The sequence below is a fragment of the Cynoglossus semilaevis genome, chromosome 12 (assembly GCF_000523025.1).
Source record: "Cynoglossus semilaevis isolate Cse_v1.0 chromosome 12, Cse_v1.0, whole genome shotgun sequence".
In the NCBI taxonomy this organism is placed as follows: domain Eukaryota; kingdom Metazoa; phylum Chordata; class Actinopteri; order Pleuronectiformes; family Cynoglossidae; genus Cynoglossus; species Cynoglossus semilaevis.
Genome location: NC_024318.1, coordinates 7184924 through 7203138, shown reverse-complemented (window position 1 = coordinate 7203138; position 18215 = coordinate 7184924). Strand labels below are relative to the sequence as shown.

Here is an 18215-nt window from a genome sequence, read left to right as displayed (position 1 = left end):
TGAAGAAATGATGGGAACTGATGTTTTAAACATGTACTGTAAACTATAAAAAAATCTGTTGTACACCTTAAAATATATCGTCTTATGACATGAACCACATGGATTTTAAAGCACCGGTCCGATTCTAACCCATTAATCATCATACCTGGACACGTGGCTCAGACACAGTAGCTTTGGTCTAATTTGCCTCTCTGTTGCTCACTTTCCTCAATGTCTGTGTTTTTATGGCACCTGAGACAGGGCCGTAATGCCCCACAGCTCCTAATTATTATTTTCCATCAATCCTCTTCCATTACACCACTGAGACCGTCGTTAATCTAAAATCCACTTTAAGGTGCTTCATGTTGATGTGCTCTCAAAAGGGTTGGGCATAATGAATGTTCTTTTTTTTTTTTTTTTTGTAATGGGCATTTTCTTTTTTCTTTTTGTAATGCTCAATTTTATTCAAAGTCTGTTGAGAACATTAGCAAAAACCATAGAGTGGTTCATCAAGGGCAGGACGCTCTCTTTATTCCCCTGTCATTAAAAATGTTTCCTACGAACAGAACAAAACTCAAAACCACATTAATCTGTGTTTATTGGGAAACAGAGCAGTTAAGGACATTGTAATTAGATTTAAAGGATATTAGAGTGATGCCAAAAGCAGCCTGACTTTATTTATCATACCCTTTTTTTTTTGTTTGTTTTGCAGTGTCTTTGTGCCCTGGGATGGACCGGAACGTTCTGTCAGTATGTAGAAGACGCCTGTCTAATTAAACCAAACAGCTGTTTGAACGGAGCCACTTGCATTACAACGAACCAGCCTTCGGCCCCCCCTCAGTACACTTGTAAATGCCCCCACGGCTTCAAGGGTAAGAAACCGTATTGTCTTCCTTTTGCCTCGTCTGCCCGCCTGCTGCAGCTAAGTACATAAACATTAGAAGTAGAAAAAGCAGTAACTTCTTGAAAAAAACATTCTCCTCCACGGGGTTAAACGTGTGTTCTGTGTCACTCACAGATGGCTGTGTTTCTTCAATTATACATCTGCCTGTTTTGACCTACTGAATGTGGGTGTGATAATACAAACAGCAACGTTTTTTTTTTTTTTAAATCTGACTTTATTCAAAAGTCCTTAATTTATTCAAGTGTTTCCCAGAGAAAAAGATTTCCAGCAAACCACCAAACACCTCCAGACACACAAAAAATGTATTCAACCAGAATAGTTGAAGCTGGAAACTTATATTCAACATACTTAAATATATATATTTTGTATTTTACATTTATTTAACCTTTAAGTGTAACCATTGTAACTACAGCTGTATGGCATTTGGAGCAGTTAGATCACGGATTGCTTTTCAATCTTTAGATTTGATGTTTCCAGCTACGCTGAAGTCAGAAGATGGCATTTGGAGCAGTTAGATCACGGAGTAGTAACTAAATGCATGTTTTACAGACTTTAATTCACTTTATCTAACCTTTAACGTTGTGTTTAGTTAAAAAAAAAAAAACACCTCAGCGATGTGTTTTTATTTCAACATTATTTAATTTTTTTTTAGGTTATCACATTTGACTTCCAACATTGTGCATTAAAGCTGCTGTGTTATTACATAGGGGTCACAGGGGGCAGCACAGTTAAAGAGGTGGGCAACTTTTTAATCGACGGCTTTATGCAAACTGCCATGTGTGCAAATATACAGTAGGGTTTGATTTATGTTTGCACACATGTTCTCTCTTCCATCACTGACCTCTGACCAGTCCATGTAGGCGGACCTCCTCCCTTATTTACCTCGGTACAAATATTAATGGACTTGTTCAAATAAAACAAGAAGTTCCAGTGTGTTTGTACTAAACCTCAAGGGTATGTTACTTCAAGACAATGTTTCTAATTTATTGATTAAAGACAATGAATGTTACCAGGCAGATTTATTACAAAGACCTGTATACTACAGTAGTTGAAGCATTTTCCTGTTCCCCTTGACGTCAGTTGATGCTAATTGCAGTCACATTAGAGTAGTGAGACAAACTGCTTTCTAATTAGTGAAAGTGAAGTGAAAATTAAAGTGAAGCGAAAGCAATTCATTGTCATTGTGAAACAACTACATACAACGAACTGTGGCCTCTGCCTTTAACCCATCACACAAGCTGAGCCCCCGGGGAGCAGTGTGCGGGGGATGGTTCCTAGCTCAGTGCACCTCAGTGGAACCTGGTGGCTGGTGGATTTGAACCTGCGACATTCCAGACACACGTCCACTTCCTTAACCACCAGGACAACACTGCCAAAATTAGCTGCTCCAGCTATTAGTGAAAATTGTTTTAAAGAGCATAACAACAACTGAACACGACAAACATACTAACAACTTTAGCCTAAATAAACCCACAGGATGGACGCAGTGGTTTTGACAAAAATGAATGTATGTTGAAAACTCCACAGTACCTAGTGGCTGTACCAAAGCTCTGAGTGTGAAATACACCTGTCAGCCGCTCACATCTCGACATCGCCATTTCACTTCATTTTTCTTTGCAAAACCGTTCGAGCTCACCTGGGCTTCACTGGGAGTTCAGCCACAGATCTGTTATTGGATTGAGCTCCAGGCTGTGACTCCTCAACGTTCACTTTTCACCTTTAAACCATTTCTATATAGTACTCGTTACAGAATATGAAATAAATCTTCTCCCAAGCTGCTGTTCTGATGTTGACTGGAACAAATTGTCCTACAGGACTGTATTTTGCATTGTTCTCTTAACCTTTTCCTCTACAAGCCTTCCAGTGCCGGGAAGTATAACTTATGAGGCGTTACAGTGAGAACTGATGGTTTGCACTGGTGGTTTGCCAATTTTGAGACGTTTTTTGCATTTAGTCCAATACGCATTCTCACTTCATAAAAAAAAACAAAAAAAAAACATTTCTTTGTTTTGTCGTGCACACAGTGTAAAGTTTAACTAGCCCTTAGCTTCTAGATCTGTTTAAAGAAGGAAAATATAAGAAGATAATTCAGGCATTACAAGTCTCCCGAAAATTCAGTCTCTTCTGGAGCCTCCAAACTAAACAAAATATTCCTGAATCTAGAGTGAGCGAGAACGAACTTGCATGTGAAGCAGAGCCAGCGTGACAGCGATAGAGACATCAAGAAACTGATTTGTTCTGATGATACAATCAAGGCAGTAATCACATATAAGACATTTGTAAATATCATGTTTAAAATATGCATTTTCTGTATTTTCTGTAACAGACAACTAGGATCAGATTCTAATATATTTGGATGACAAATATAAAATATCATATATTCTCCAAAAAAGGTAATCCGGAAACAGTTTATTGTGCTTTTGGTATTAATTCTAGCTTTATTTATTTATCATTTTATTTTTTGTGACTTTCTACTCTGAGCTTTGAATATTTATAAACCAATCTGGACAGTGGCCCTGGAGTGTAAAATCTCCACCAGCTCAACTGTGGAAACCTTTACGCTCTAGAAAATACTCCAAGGTTTCTTGATGGCTTCCCTTAGTTGTCTCCTGCTTCTGCGCTTCCTCAGTTTATGAGGATAGATGTCTCCAGGCAGATTTACACATCAGCCACATTTTTTCCAATTCCCTATTGATGGATTTGCTCTAACAATACTCTCTGTACAGATGTCCAGTGACTGGGGATATTTTTCCTGGTATCCATCTCTGGACCTGTACTTTGGATAACCTTTCCTTTGAGTTGCCTGGAGTGTTGTTTTGTCTTCATGGTGTTATTGTTGCCATGTGTTCTGATTTACAGAAAACACATTTACTGCCTGCACCAAATAGCTGGATTGGCGTCCTATAAACCCAGTCACTTCTTCAACTCAACCTCAATTAACTCCTCACAATTTTATGGAAATGTATATTTTTGCGTGTTTTTCTGCATATTATTAATTTGAAACAATGGTTCTATATGGTACAGTAGAGAATTGCTCTTTCTGGTTTTATGGCTTAAACAACCAGTGGATATGTTTTGTCCTTTTCCCCAGTGCTTTGCAGCTTTGGCCTATACCATATTTCCCCATCTAGCCTTAAGCCCTGACACACTCACCTGTCACTCAGATAAGCCCTTACATAGCACTACATGAACAAGATTTTTTTTCCCCTCTGTTCAAAGCTGAAATCTGTTGCCACTTCGGTAATGGAAAATTGTCTCTCACACGGTGGCAGGTCTTAGTGACTGATAGAATTCATCATTCTTCAGCATCTTGGGATTTTTGCAGTTGAATTTATAGCCGTGCACTAGACAAAGGCCATTATCATTTTTGCAGATTTTACCAGAAACATGACAGTTCTCTGTCATGGACCATAATTAAGGAAACATCTCTTCAACCAACATGTTCGTTTTTCACAGGAGACTGCTAAATCCGAAGGTCTTAAACGTAGAATAACAGTTGGATATTTATTTTTAAGTGACCCCTACGTTTAATCTCTATTGTTTGATAAACAACTCACTTCTTTTTACCTGACTTGATCGAACATTTGACCTTTAGTCTAATCTAGCTGCCGCTGCTGTCTTCACTCTGACATGAAAACCTATAGATTAAAGATTTTCATCTGCAGCTCTTTTTAAGTACCAATGTTTTGGGATTGCTTGTGTGTCCCCGGCTCCTCTAACCAGATGAGCATGGACAGGAACTCTGGTTTTATGTGCAACAGAAGACCAGAAGCAATCTGCACAAGTCTGAAACACTCTCCTGATATTGATATTGGTTTTTATTACTTTTATAATACAAATCTTTATGTTGGCTGTAGATGCTGAAATAGCATTTCTTTTCCCACTAAAGAAACTGGTATGCACAGGTGCTTTGTAAATTACCCTAAAACAAAGGCCACCAGTACTGCACAGTTTTACATTTGCTAAAATCTAAATCTTGTTGTATATTTTACCTCACTCACCTTAATGAAACATGCATCGAATATATTTACAATCTCAAGCATGTTTTTTTTTTTTTTTAAATCTTGCAAAACAACATTGTGCATCTAAACCAACCTCATATTTAATTTAAGTCTTATAAAAAACATTGCCGGTTGATTGAATTGTTTTTTTTCTTTAGGCACAAATGAGAAGAGGAGTTTTGTTGAATTTTACCGGGACAAATTGTGCGTATTTTGCAGCTTCACATCATGGTATATGTTGTGTATAATGACCTGTGGAAACTCGTGTGCAGCTGATATCAATCACAGTGTTTGCGCTGCAGCATGAGGTTGCCGCTGTCAAGAAGGGACTTTCACTACATGTCACTGCCGCTCTGTTATTGATGATAGGACGTTTTAAATTAATAGCCTGCTCTTGAAGACGCCCACACCTAGCCGCAGAATTAGGACCAGCAGCTGCTGAGGCAGCTGAGCACCAACCAGTCTCCTCTCAAGCAAACTGCATTCCCCACCTCATTTGCTCTCTGCAGACAGGACATAGCTTGTTATTGTCTTTTTTTTCAGCAAGAAAGAGAATTGAGAACTCTGACTCACAGCTTTCCCTGTGGAGTACAGGGATATTTCTACCCACACTACTTTCAAAGAAGGACAGGTGGTTTAACACCTTCGATAATGAATTATCACGTCTTTAAGACTAATGAGTTTAAAGCAAATGTACATGAAAAAATTGAGAAATTTAAAAACAAACATTCCATTGAAAGAATAATATTATTTGGTCACCGATTACATGTTCCTTGATGACCGACCCAAAATAGCTCAGTGCCCCATAGATTGACCTGCTCCAGCCTTTGTGAACCACTGATTATAGCACATTTTGTTTGTTTGTAGAGGATGTAATCCTTATGTCAACTATGTAAAACAATGATAGTAATAATAACAACGCATAACTGTCATGGTTTGTAAATTAAATGCATTTTTTTATGCCCGCTTTTTTTCCAGGGATCAATTGTGAGATTGAAATCAATGAGTGTGACTCCAGCCCCTGTCTGCACGACGGCACCTGCACTGACCTGGTAGGACGCTACGAATGCCGGTGTCCGACAGGTATGTTGTACTGTGTACTGACCTGTAGGCTGTTAGTTATACTAGATTTTATACCACACATGCTGTGAATGTGTCACATCTTAAGCTGAGGCTTTTGCAGGACTGTAAACCTTGTATAATTAGCCTGCAGTCTTGGCCTTTGGTGAAGGTCTGCATCATTAAGTTTTACATTAAACTGGATTAATTTACATTAAATATAAAAAAAACGATTTAATGGCATTATTACACATGTAATTAAATTTTTGCTACTTTACACTGTGTTTAACAGCATTACACTTTATTACTTAAAGTCTGCCGCTAACAGCAATATTGATCGCAGCATAAGTCATTGTGCACGTGGTCTATTCACATCATTCACAGCATTGTTCTACAGTCTCAGCCTGTGATTGGCAGCTGAGGAAAACCTCTTGAGCTCATTGCCAGAGCTCAATAATGCCACCCAAATTGTTGCAACCATTATATTATGAAACGCCCATTAATATAATTTTCCAGTAATTGCCTATTGTGCCTCGCCGGCTGAGTCTGAATTTACATTAAGGGAATGTAAACTGACGGACCCCTCACAAGAGCTCAGTTTTTGGTACGGTTCAGTGGTGTTGCTGTTGCTGGCAACTACTCACGACATTATTGAAATGTTTTCCATCACATGGAGACAAAAGACAGCCGGCAGATTGTCTTAGCTCACAGTTAATGCTTTTCACAGTTTGTGAAGGTTTGTCCCTGCAGGGAAATGTAAAGTCAGTTTTTGTTTGCTCTTCTTTAAAGAGATTTCAACTCCAAATGACACGAATGAAGCAGATGGTATATATGTCTATACTTATAAATGTGTATATGTGTGTATATAAATATATATATATATATTTCTTTTTTGTATGTGTAAATAGCATAGTGAGCAGCAGTAGTAGTGGGAAGTAATAACCAAAGGAACCCAATTGCTCCTTTACTAGGAGAAATATGGCACTGTGTTTGTATGGAACATGCACAGACTCAAACTACCTGCTCTATACACAAACCTTCAGTCTTTTCAGCCTCTACTCACACTGGTGATGTTAGTAATGAAGTGAGTTTTTTTTATTAGTCTTAATGTTTTTTTTTTTGGAAGATCATTAATTTTTCAACCAGAGAAAAAAGCGGACGTGTCCACTCGTCTATTGGAAATGTGGGTCTTGTTTTGGAAATGAGGGTGTGGGCTAATGGCCCTGCCAGTGGGGTTATTGAGTGGAAACATCTCATCACCGATGCCAAGTTCAATCAGAACCACAGCAGCATAAAGGCCTAAATGGCTGCTGTGCAGCTACTCATTGAATGCAGTGTGTGTTTCACATACATGGTACATAAAATGTAGAAACGTCTCACCTTTATCTAAGATAAACACTTAACTGTGCTTTAAAATTATTATTGTTATTGTTTACAACACAATAGTGTAAGTCCAGTTTGACATCGCTCTCAGACGGTTTTTTGGGGTTTTTTTGTGTGTTTTTGCAGCCATCTGTAGTCCTTGATCTCTAATTCCTTAAGTAAACCATTAATAGATATGATCTACGGTAATGAAATACAACAGAGTAAACACAGATTATGGGAGCGATTTCTCATCTGCTGCAACATCTCATTGGCTACTGAGTTTTACACATGAGTAGAGCACATTTGGATGACGGAAAAGCTAATTATTATTTTATAAATTTTGAATAAAACACCACATACAGTCTTAAACACCTGTGTATTTTCACTATAAAAATGCAGCATATAAAAGTCTGCTGAGAGATGATATCCACCTGACTAAATAAAGTCCCCGAGGTTCCCGGATACTTAAGGTCAAAATGGGGTCACAAGAACCACTGTTTAATGTACTGATTAATATATTACAGTGAATTTGTGTCTCTTTAGCCTATTTCTAATAGCAAACTGTTCAACGTTATCATCACTAGAGGCGATGTCCTAATTTGAAATGCAATAAATAAATGTAATATAAATAATGTATAAATATCTTACACCCCAAATCATTAAGACATATTTATAATTATATATAATACTCATGGTTCAAGGTTCAAAGTAGCAAAATGACAACTCACCACAATATGATAAATCATCTTTAACAAACATTTTGTGGTTTTGTGGCAGAAATGCATGTTCCAGTTTTTCTGGTTGTGCTCAGTTTTTCTTCCTTCCTGCCTGGTTCGTTTTCTTGACTTAAGACTCTGTTCCTATTAGCTATTCTGGCTTTTTTTAACACCAATTCCATTCAAATGAACTAAAACAATATTTTTTGAAGGGTTTCATGGAAAAAATTGTGATGTTGACATTGACGCCTGCGCGCTCCCCAACAACACGTGTCCATTCAAGACCCAGTGTGTAGATCTGCCAGTCAATCTTGAATACACATGCCGCATACCCTGCCCTGAAAACCTTCAAGTGAGTAAACCTTTAAATATTTTTGTTCGCAAATATGTTCGTTCAGTTTTGCATGTTTAGAAATCTTTAAGTCTTTAAGTATTTTTGTGTTCATGATTTCCGAGACAGGTATACAGCACTGTTGCATTTTAAAAACGGCATACCATAGAGCAAGGACATGTACAGACGAGGTGTATTTATTATTTATTATTAGGAGACATTTTCACACTGTTTTTAAATTGAATGTACTGCACATAGGGAGATATACTCTGAACCAAACCTAATACTATTGTTACAGGAAAAACCTGCATCTGAAAATTAAATTCTAACACTGTAAACAAGAGTGTGGAGTTAAGTAAAGTGATTGTCTATCTTATTCATTAAATGTTATCCAATCCTTTGTTGGACACAGGGATTACCAGAAGAATTAATCCTTAAGGAAGATAATCCACAAACACAATAATCATAGTTAAAGCTGAACACTCAGGTTGTTTATGCCAGGAAAAGTTTGACTTAAAACCAGACTAACGACAGCAATGCATTATTTATGAATTCTGCAGTGTAAAATATGCTTTGCGAAAAATGAGGCAGATGATCAAAATTCCATTAAAAAAATCTTGAAAATAGATGTGAATATACCAAGGATATATAGTAATAAATTACTGGTCAATTCACTTTTCGTTGCGCACAACAGATACAAAACTTGACCTGTTGGCCTGTAGACATAAGAGCAGATCAAACTGTGCTGCCCAACTCCATAAAACTAAATTTTACTTTTTCAATATAAATTATGTCATCATCTCTAAGACACATACTCAAGGCACATACAACAATACATGAAATATAAATATATATAAATATATAAATTCAACTTGATCAGTTAATCATCAATAATAGGATCATAATTTCTAAGGAATAATCATGGTTTGACAGCCCCAAAACATGCATTATTTTGATATTTAATTCTACGTTACACATTCAAGTGATGTGCTTTTTTCTCTATTTTTTTTTTGCTCTATTTCACATGTTCTTTTTTAAGCAGTTGGAGGAGAAACTGTACTGGACTTGAGTCATTGTTTGTCATGCACAAAGGGACAGTAGAATAAAAAAGGCCTTTTCAACATGCTGCAGGTCCCTGAAGATTTGCACTGTCCGTATGTTTGCATGCATGGATTTTGTTGTATGTATAGGTTTGCAGCAGTTATTTATTTTAAGAAACAAAGAAAGCCACAAACACAGACGCTTCTTCACATGACAGATGGAGATCATCACTCACTGTGGAGCAAAGCTTGCGCTTGGCCCGCTTACAGGACTGCCATGATGTCTGCATTATGCTCTTTTCCCACAATCCAGCTCTGCTTCTTCTTCTGCCATTGTTTCCCCTCTTCTATATATAAACACAAAGCTAGCAGCTACAGGCATATCTTTCCGTTGCAGGCTACTCCCAGGAGGTACAGCCTTCGACAGTCATTGATTTGTCTTGTAGGACATGATGTTGAACTACATGCAACGCTGAGAGAAGCTGCTGTAAAACATAAATCTGTATTCATGAACGTCGGAGCTTCACTGAAGAAAATCAGGCAGAATGTGTTTAAATATTCTTTTGTTGAACAACAGATGTATTTTGGACTTTAAAGTTCCATCTGCGATGGTAGCTTTTTCTACGTTCACCAATGAAGCAGCACATATCACATGATGCTCTGTAACAGAGCCGTGCTTCATCCACAGCCCTGTGCCCACGGAGGACGATGCGTGTTGAAAGGGTCCCGGAGCTACACCTGTATCTGCATGCCTGGTTGGTCCGGTCACAACTGCCATATAAATGTCAATGATTGTGTTCAACACTGGTGTCAGAATGGAGCCACTTGCCTGGATGAGGTAGACAGTTATAGGTGAGTGTTGAAAAATCTTGATTTGTCTTTAGGCCATTCAGGCCCCAGAAAGTCAATGATTGTAAAGAAGTACGACATTTACTGATCTACCGCTTGAGGGTTTCAGAGAATTTCCTTTTCTCTCTATCTTACATTTAGAGTTTTTTTTTATTTTTATTGTGTCACCAGCTGCCTGTGTCCCCGAGGATACACAGGCCTTTTCTGTGAGCAGGACATCGATTACTGCGTCGGCCATGCCTGCTCGGAACACGGCGTTTGCCTGGACCAGCGGTATAACTTCACCTGCCGCTGCATGCCCGGGTTTGAAGGGTCACTGTGTGAACTGGAAATAAATGAGTGCAGCAGCTTCCCATGTGCAAGCGGGGCCACCTGTGTGGATCTAATCAGTGATTATCTGTGCCACTGTCCCCCGGGGTTTGAAGGTATGTGACTATCAGATGTGACTGAGAGCCTCTTCACAGACTCCACTGTTACACCAGCATGTACAAAGGAGCAGGCTGCACTGTTTAACTCCCGGATAGAAGAATACATCACATTGACTTATCGCAGGTTTCACATTGACATGACATAGATCTGGTCCAGTGGTCCAGGTCTGTGTTAAATGTTGGTTAAAAATGGGCCTTCGTTTGGATTTGCTGCACACACACACACACACACACACACACACACACACACACACACACACCCTGCCTGCTGCTCTGTGAGTATCAGATACAAGATCTTTACTGCAGCCTCGTGTCTCCAAAGATTTTTTTTTTTTCCAAAATGTTTATTATGATGAATTTTACTGCATGTGTGTACAGTTGCAGAGACGTCCTCCTGTCTACTGCAGCCTACTATACAGTAGATGTTGACTTGGTTCTGAAGCTTCTGGATTAGACCAATATTTCAGCATTCTAAAATAATACACTTTATAAATGCTAATTGGATCAGTAGTTTTGATAATTTTATAATTAGCTGCTGGAACAGGACTGACTGTTCCAACAGTCATTGCTGGGACTGCATTTTGTACCATTTAGCACCTGAGGAAAAGTAAAAGTACATGTAGTACTCCCAAATAATCTTCAAATGAATGGTTTCAAGTTGAATATATGGCTAGTCCCGAAAAATTTAAAATGCGTTCACCATTCAACCATAGAGGTTTTTTTTTTCATTTTTAACTTTTTATGGAAATGATACAAAAATCGCTAACCTACTTCACATCAGGGAAGGTGGCACCCCCTGCAGGCCACTGATAACACTGTTTTTCTGGAAGTGTGTCATGTATTTTATATTTAGGCCGCATATGCAGTCAGCAGTCTGCCTTAATTATGTGGGTATCATGCATGATTAACAGGGTTCCTGCCACATATGGGGTCATTATGTCAAAAGTACAATTACCTTTGGTGCTGCAAGTTGTACACTAGCGCCTGAGGCTGTTAGCGGTCTACGGGCTGTGTGGCTCATCGGGAACTAACAGGTCTGAAAGCCGAAGGGTGGATCTAGTGGAGCTTTAAATTTGACGGTAAAATCTTAAATCAATTCCGTATAAAATTCCTGCCCAGAGGACACTGGGATGGAGGTTACACCATTTATGCATACACAGAAGCGCCAACACCCCCCAACACGTAATCATTCCATCATTTTTTGAGCAAGAGCAATCGGAGGTTATCAGCTGCCCGGTGAAACAACACTTTGTCTTTAATAAAGCAAGTGCTGCTCATCGGTGAAAAAATAAATAGAAATTTACGCTGCACGTGTTCAGGAGGGAAATGACTCGCATATTCATGTTTCACATCTATAACTTTAAGTAATTATGCGATGTTTGCAGTGACAGCCAAACTGATAAGTGGAAACATATTTAAGCCTGTATTTGCTGTGACATTAAGTGGGGTTTATTTGTTTCCCTCTGTATTCTGCAGGAAGAAGCTGTTCTCAGAGTGTGAGTGATTGTTGGTCTCAGCCCTGTCTAAATGGAGGCTCCTGTATGGATCTGGCAAATGACTACATTTGTCACTGTCCCTCTGGTAAGTACGCACTGAACTTACCTGTGTTTTATTGAGCATCTTCCTAAATATATCGCTCATTTAATTTTTACGGAAATCTGGAACTATGTCTGTTTTAAAGGTTTATTTTTTAATCTTAACTTTCATCATTTGAAGTTATTTTGAACATTAGACAACACAGATTTGGTCTTCTCTATAGTAAGAAACACGAGTACTGTAAACTTATTCTATTATTTAACTTGAAAATGACATAAAAAATTATAATTTTTAATTCTCATTTTTGTTACTTGAAGTTCAAATTAATTTACTCGTCCATTAACATTAGTTTGAAAGATTTTGCTTGTAGTATCAAAATAGCTATTCATTGACAAATGTAATTATTGTAATCATCTTTCTATTTAATACCATTCTTATTATTAAAATTATTTCCTATTTTTTAAAGAGGGTATCACCTTTTCTCCAGTTTTTGGTCATTAAAACAATAATAACTTTAATTTTAATAATTTTGTTAAACTTTCTTTTTTACACACAAATTGTTTCTGACAGAGCCCACACTGCTTTTACTGTGCCCTCTGGTAATTAAATACTCAATCACCAGTTGTACCACTAACAGTGCCACAGCCGGCTACTTGGCTTTGAATGGTACGTTCAGAACAAAGTCCAGTGGAATCATTTTAAAAATTAAAATACGTCACAGTGAGAGGTGTTTAAAGGAGAAAGAAACCACTACTCTGTGAGGACAAGTGTTTGGTGTGTACTGTGTCTTGGTGCCCTGGACAAAAGGCAGAAAAGTCACAAAGGTCACGTAGGGCACGGGTAGACTTTTGTAAATAATATTTCCTGTGGCGTCTTATCATTGTGCTTTGTGTTTTCCGCCCTCGATGCCTTTTAGTTTTATAACTCCGGAGACGAATGATCCTCGCTGTTACTGTACAATAAATCAAGGCCGTGCAGTTGCAGTCATTAAAACAGCCACTGGTTTGAAACATGGTCAGCACCTGTTTGACTGTGTGCTTTTATGACATTACACACAATGGGAGTGCATCTCTGTAAATAATTTGCTCCCACCATTTTTATGCCTATATGCACAAATTAAATTAAGATGAAAACCAGAACACCGGCAGTGTCAGTGGAGCCTCCATTACGGTTGTAATTACAGTGACAGATTTATAGACAGGCGCATGTGATCACAGTATCATTTGGAAAATTGAGTTAGATAAATGTGTTTGCTTGGAGTCAGACTGTCATTAGTTGTGTCCTTCCTTTCTGATTTTTAGATTTCTTTGTTGCTTTTGTTTTAGAGTTTACTCTCCAAGTCCCAAAAACTCGACTCCTTCCTTTTCAGTGAGATGATCTACACCAAGAGTGTCAAACTCATTTTGGTCCAAGGGCCACATGCAACCTAATTAGCTGTCAAGTGGGCCGGACCAGTACAGTCATCATCAGTGTGTAATCATAATAATAATTATCTATAAATAACAAGTCCATGTTTTTCCCCTTTGTTTTCATGCAAACACATACAAGTATGTTAGATATGTATTATTATTTATTCATAGTTAATGACATATAATTAAAAAAAATATATATTATATTTATATGTATTTTTCTATTTTCAAAATTCATTAAGGGGGCCAAACTGAACTGGCCTGACCTGCTGACCTCTCTGGCACGTTAAACAAAATGTGTTTTTAAAACAGTAATCACTGGGTGAGTTTCACTTTCTTTCACCTAATTCCTGCAGTGGCGTTTGACTTTCCTGCCAGACAGATGAGGGAGTCGCATTCAGAGATGGTGACACTGTAAATGTGACATTCCTTCATGCAACATTAACCTCAGAGTGAACTGCATGCACAATTGGTTATTAAACACTTCTGGAACACTCTGTTGGAGGCAATAGCTGTCCATTATCTAGTGGTAGGAGGAAATATATAATATGATGAGAAAAGGGCAGTTGGAAGGTCATCGAACATCCAGAGAGCTGTGTCTGCTGGACTGCTATCAATAAAAATGACACGGTAAACACGATAGAGAGGCAGCTCAGGACTGAGTGTGATGTGCACTGTGTTGTTTAAATTCAATTAGTAAATTTAAATTAGGATTTTTTTTTTGCTCCATTTCCTGTGAGTGAAGACACAGCAGATAAATGTGACATAGATTTAGATAAACTTTCCCTTTTTGAAGGTTTGCACTTCAAAAAACCAAATTAAAAAATTTTTACACATGTAAATGTCCCTTATGCAAATGTCTTTATGCAAATGTACGCATTTGAATCGTAAATTTAAACAGAGAAATATTTTTCAGCCGCATTAACTAATGTTGGCCAGCATGAGCAGCAGAGTGAGCTATTTTGGGATTCTCTCCATGTCCGCGTCGTCTTCGTTTACACAGATGGATGTATCAGTCACACCATCTATCTGTGCTTTATTTACAACAACGGGTATTGACATGGCTACCTATCAGTGACATGCACACATGTATTTGGTGGCCAGATAAATGGGTTATGGATCAGTTTGGTAGACCTGGTCCCTGTCAGTGATTCAATCAATTAGCATACTGCCTGGCAGGGGGAAAATCAATACTGCCATTATTTCTGTTGAGAAAAGTCGTCTTTGCCTAATAAAACACACAGCCACACATGGAGGGGTTGGTTCTCACTCTTCCCCAAAGAAAAATTAAAAAATATGGTTTCTAGATGGTTTATGTTAAACAACATAAACAACAATACACACTGTGGCTCCTGATTCTCTTTATTAAACAATCTTCGCAAAGCAAAGAATTAAAGGCTCAGCCTCGAGTCATTCTGCCCTAAACCCAAACCTGCTGCAACCCTTTAAGGCTATACGAGTGAATATTCCACTCGTTTTTCTGTTTGTTTGTTTTTTTGTGTTTTGGATTATTGCACAAATAATGACCACTAGAAAGCAGACACATTTATTTTTTTAAAAAAAGGAAAAATTATTTATCAAGTGCATTAAGAACCTGTGGAAATGTGTGATTTAATTGTGATTAATCTTGTCTGATTTTGATTTTGTATTTATAATATTGATGATGATTATTATTTGATTTTAAAAGTGAGCCTTTTCTTTGCCCAGTGATGAATATAGATCCCGGTGCACTGTCAAATGTAAATGTAGAGTCTACCGACCTCTCTGGGCAGGAATTGCACTAAAGTGTTCCAAACGGCACCCAGCAGGAGTTAAACTATGATTTAGCCTGTCCATATTCTCAGTCTGAGTCGCCGCCGCACACAGAGTCAGGTTTACTCTAGCTGAGGAAACATCAGGCCGTCTGTAAATCGACATGTACTGTTTTTAAGGAGTCGGCTCCAAAGCAATCCGTCTCATGTGTTTGCATCAGTAAGCTCTGGGGCACAGTCTTTAGCAACATTAAAGCATCTGACAATCAGGTCCATTTATGCAGATGATTTTCGCAGAAATCCTCTCTGCATGTGTCAGTCAAGTCATTTTGATTCTGCTCCGAGAGGATGACAGTATTATCACAACAGTCACTGTCAGCAGTGACAGGCATAATATAGGAGAAGTGGAAAAAGGCTTGACCTGTTAGATTCCAGAAGACTTGCACGGCTAACCAGGCTTCAACCAGCTCTGCTCCGTTTTCAAATGAATGGCTTTTGTACATACAAGTTCATGTAACCCAATCAATAACGGTAACTTCATTACAGCCGTTGAACTTCTGCTCACCACATGTCAAAGTGAGGGATTGTGAGTGATTTCTTATGTAAATGAAAGCAACCTGCAGCAAACTACTCTCCGCAGATCACCTCTGAAGGACACGCGGCGAGGTGCTGGCTGCTCTAGTTGTTTCAGGTCAACACGCTTGGCATCCATATTATCTAATGCAGTGGTTTCCAAATGGTGTCCCGCGGCACGCTGTGGTGCTGTGAGGTGAAGTTGGGCCTCCTGTGGGACCATGAATTATTATTGTACTGGAAGTAGAAGGATGTTACTGCGTTAATGAATGAGGAACAGCAGGTGATGCTGCCACTATGGATTCATGTAGCCGTGGCCCTGTTAATGATGATTGATTATTGTGATCACATGACACACATCAGCGCGGTGAGTCCATCGTGTCACTGCTGTAGTGACAGGCTGTCGCTCACACAGAAAATACTTTAGTTATCCTGACGTCTGCCTGTTGATGATGCAAAAAAAACAACAACTTTGCAGATCTTTAAATGAAGGAAGTTATAAAGACAGATGTGTGTGTCTCTCAGGTAACAGTCGATCATAGATCATAGATCATAGATCAGTTATTGTTGGTCCTTGCCATAAGAAAAAGAGCATTTCTAGCATAATGTTTGAATTTTTAATTTTTTTTTTTCATTTTACAAAGAAACATTTTAGGTATATTTAGTCACGTTTAAAAATAAGACACCTGAGTAATTAACCCAGCCCCTTTCTTCTACGTTAGTTCCTTTTATTTCTACATTGAATATTTGGTTTATTAAAGCAGTATTTGTATTTTACAGCCTCCAAAACAATTCCTGGCAGCAGGTTCTTTGTGCTGTGCATTAGCATTGGTTTCAAAGGAACAGCTACGCAGAGAAATACTTATTTTTGCCATAAATTTATTTGCACTCCAAAAGCTGTGGTTTCATCAAAAGCCCCTCCTAGCGTGGGGGGAGGCAGGAGAGGGAAAGGGAGGGAAGGGTGGGCGGTTGTCATCTGGAGGGTTTTCTGCAAATACAGCAGTTGTTTGTGTTTTGTTGTTTTTTGGTTGTGTGTGAAGCTTCGGTTTTATTTAGGAGGAAAACCTGCTTATTCTGCACTAAGTTAGTTCTCCGTACTTTTCATTATATATTAATTCCTCTGCATCAAAATGTAAAGATTATTTCAGCCCTTTGTGAAACATTAACATAACATTAAGTTTTTTTAGTTTATATATATTTAATGTTTTCAGTGCAGGTAGATCACCTAAGCCTAGTCATTAATAGTAGCTAAACAAATGTGCTCAATCTTGGTGTATATATTTATTCTGATGGGTTTTTATTCAACCTCCTTTGAAATCTTTTCAAATGATTTTGAAAAGCTTGCACATAATCAGAATGTTCAACCCCTCAAGAGCCTTTTCTTCCTGCTGGTTATTAAAGCCAGTACCAAGGTACACGTCTCTGATGGATATGACACTTATTTTATCTACGCTATTCAGTTTCAAATCCAAACCTCCCAAATGGTTTAAAGAACCGAGAACGTCCTTGTGTTATTATTTCTTCACGCAGACCTTTTCCTGCTACGCTGCCTATTTATATGAGGCTGAATGGAAACTGATCTCTTTGATTATTTGTTGATGCCCTGTAGTCCATAAACACTTAAATAAATTTGAGTTACCATTGTCCTCAATTCATTTGCTGAAAAACTAATTATCCCTCACATATACAGTAGCATTAAAAGCAAAAAATAAACATGTGTCGTAAATGAATTCACCTGATCTGAACTTGTGACAATCACAAGTTCATCTTCTCTTTTTGATTCACATTCTCTCTCACATCTGCACAGCGCCTTGATTTTCTCCACTTTCTATTCCTTAACCCAACAACCAGGGGATTACAGAGCTGATGAGCACAACTTCAGCTGGAGAGCAGCAGCTAATCAGTGAACTCCACTGTTTGCATGAGACAAAAAAACTGGAGACTCTCAACAAAGACTGTGAAGTACATAGTTGGGATTGAGGTCTCAATTCATGATGAGATTTTTAACAACCCTGTTGAGAAGTTGAGCCGCACCATGGAGCATTGGTAATTGCTCTTGCTGTAGGGTTACCATGGATGCCTCGATCTGATTCTCAGGATTGGTGTAGGTCTGATATTGGTTAAAATGTCTAGATTGAAAAAAAGCAGCTTCAGCTGATACAGACGCCCAAATGCTCCACTAACTTAGCAAGACATGCGGCAAATAGAGACAAACAGCAACAGCACATGTTGGAGGAGAAAAGAAGGTATCTGACTGATATCGGTATCTGAGGA

General features: G+C 38.3%; 1 protein-coding gene across 1 annotated transcript in view; it reads left to right on the top strand.

Annotated features, from left to right (window-relative positions):
• eys (eyes shut homolog) overlaps positions 1-18215 on the top strand; it is a 130186-nt gene that overhangs the window by 11929 nt on the left and 100042 nt on the right. Inside the window, 6 exon segments of the mRNA XM_025060947.1 lie at positions 692-851; positions 5863-5967; positions 8237-8376; positions 10084-10247; positions 10416-10669; positions 12149-12253. Of these exon segments, the coding sequence (XP_024916715.1) occupies positions 692-851; positions 5863-5967; positions 8237-8376; positions 10084-10247; positions 10416-10669; positions 12149-12253 (928 nt within the window).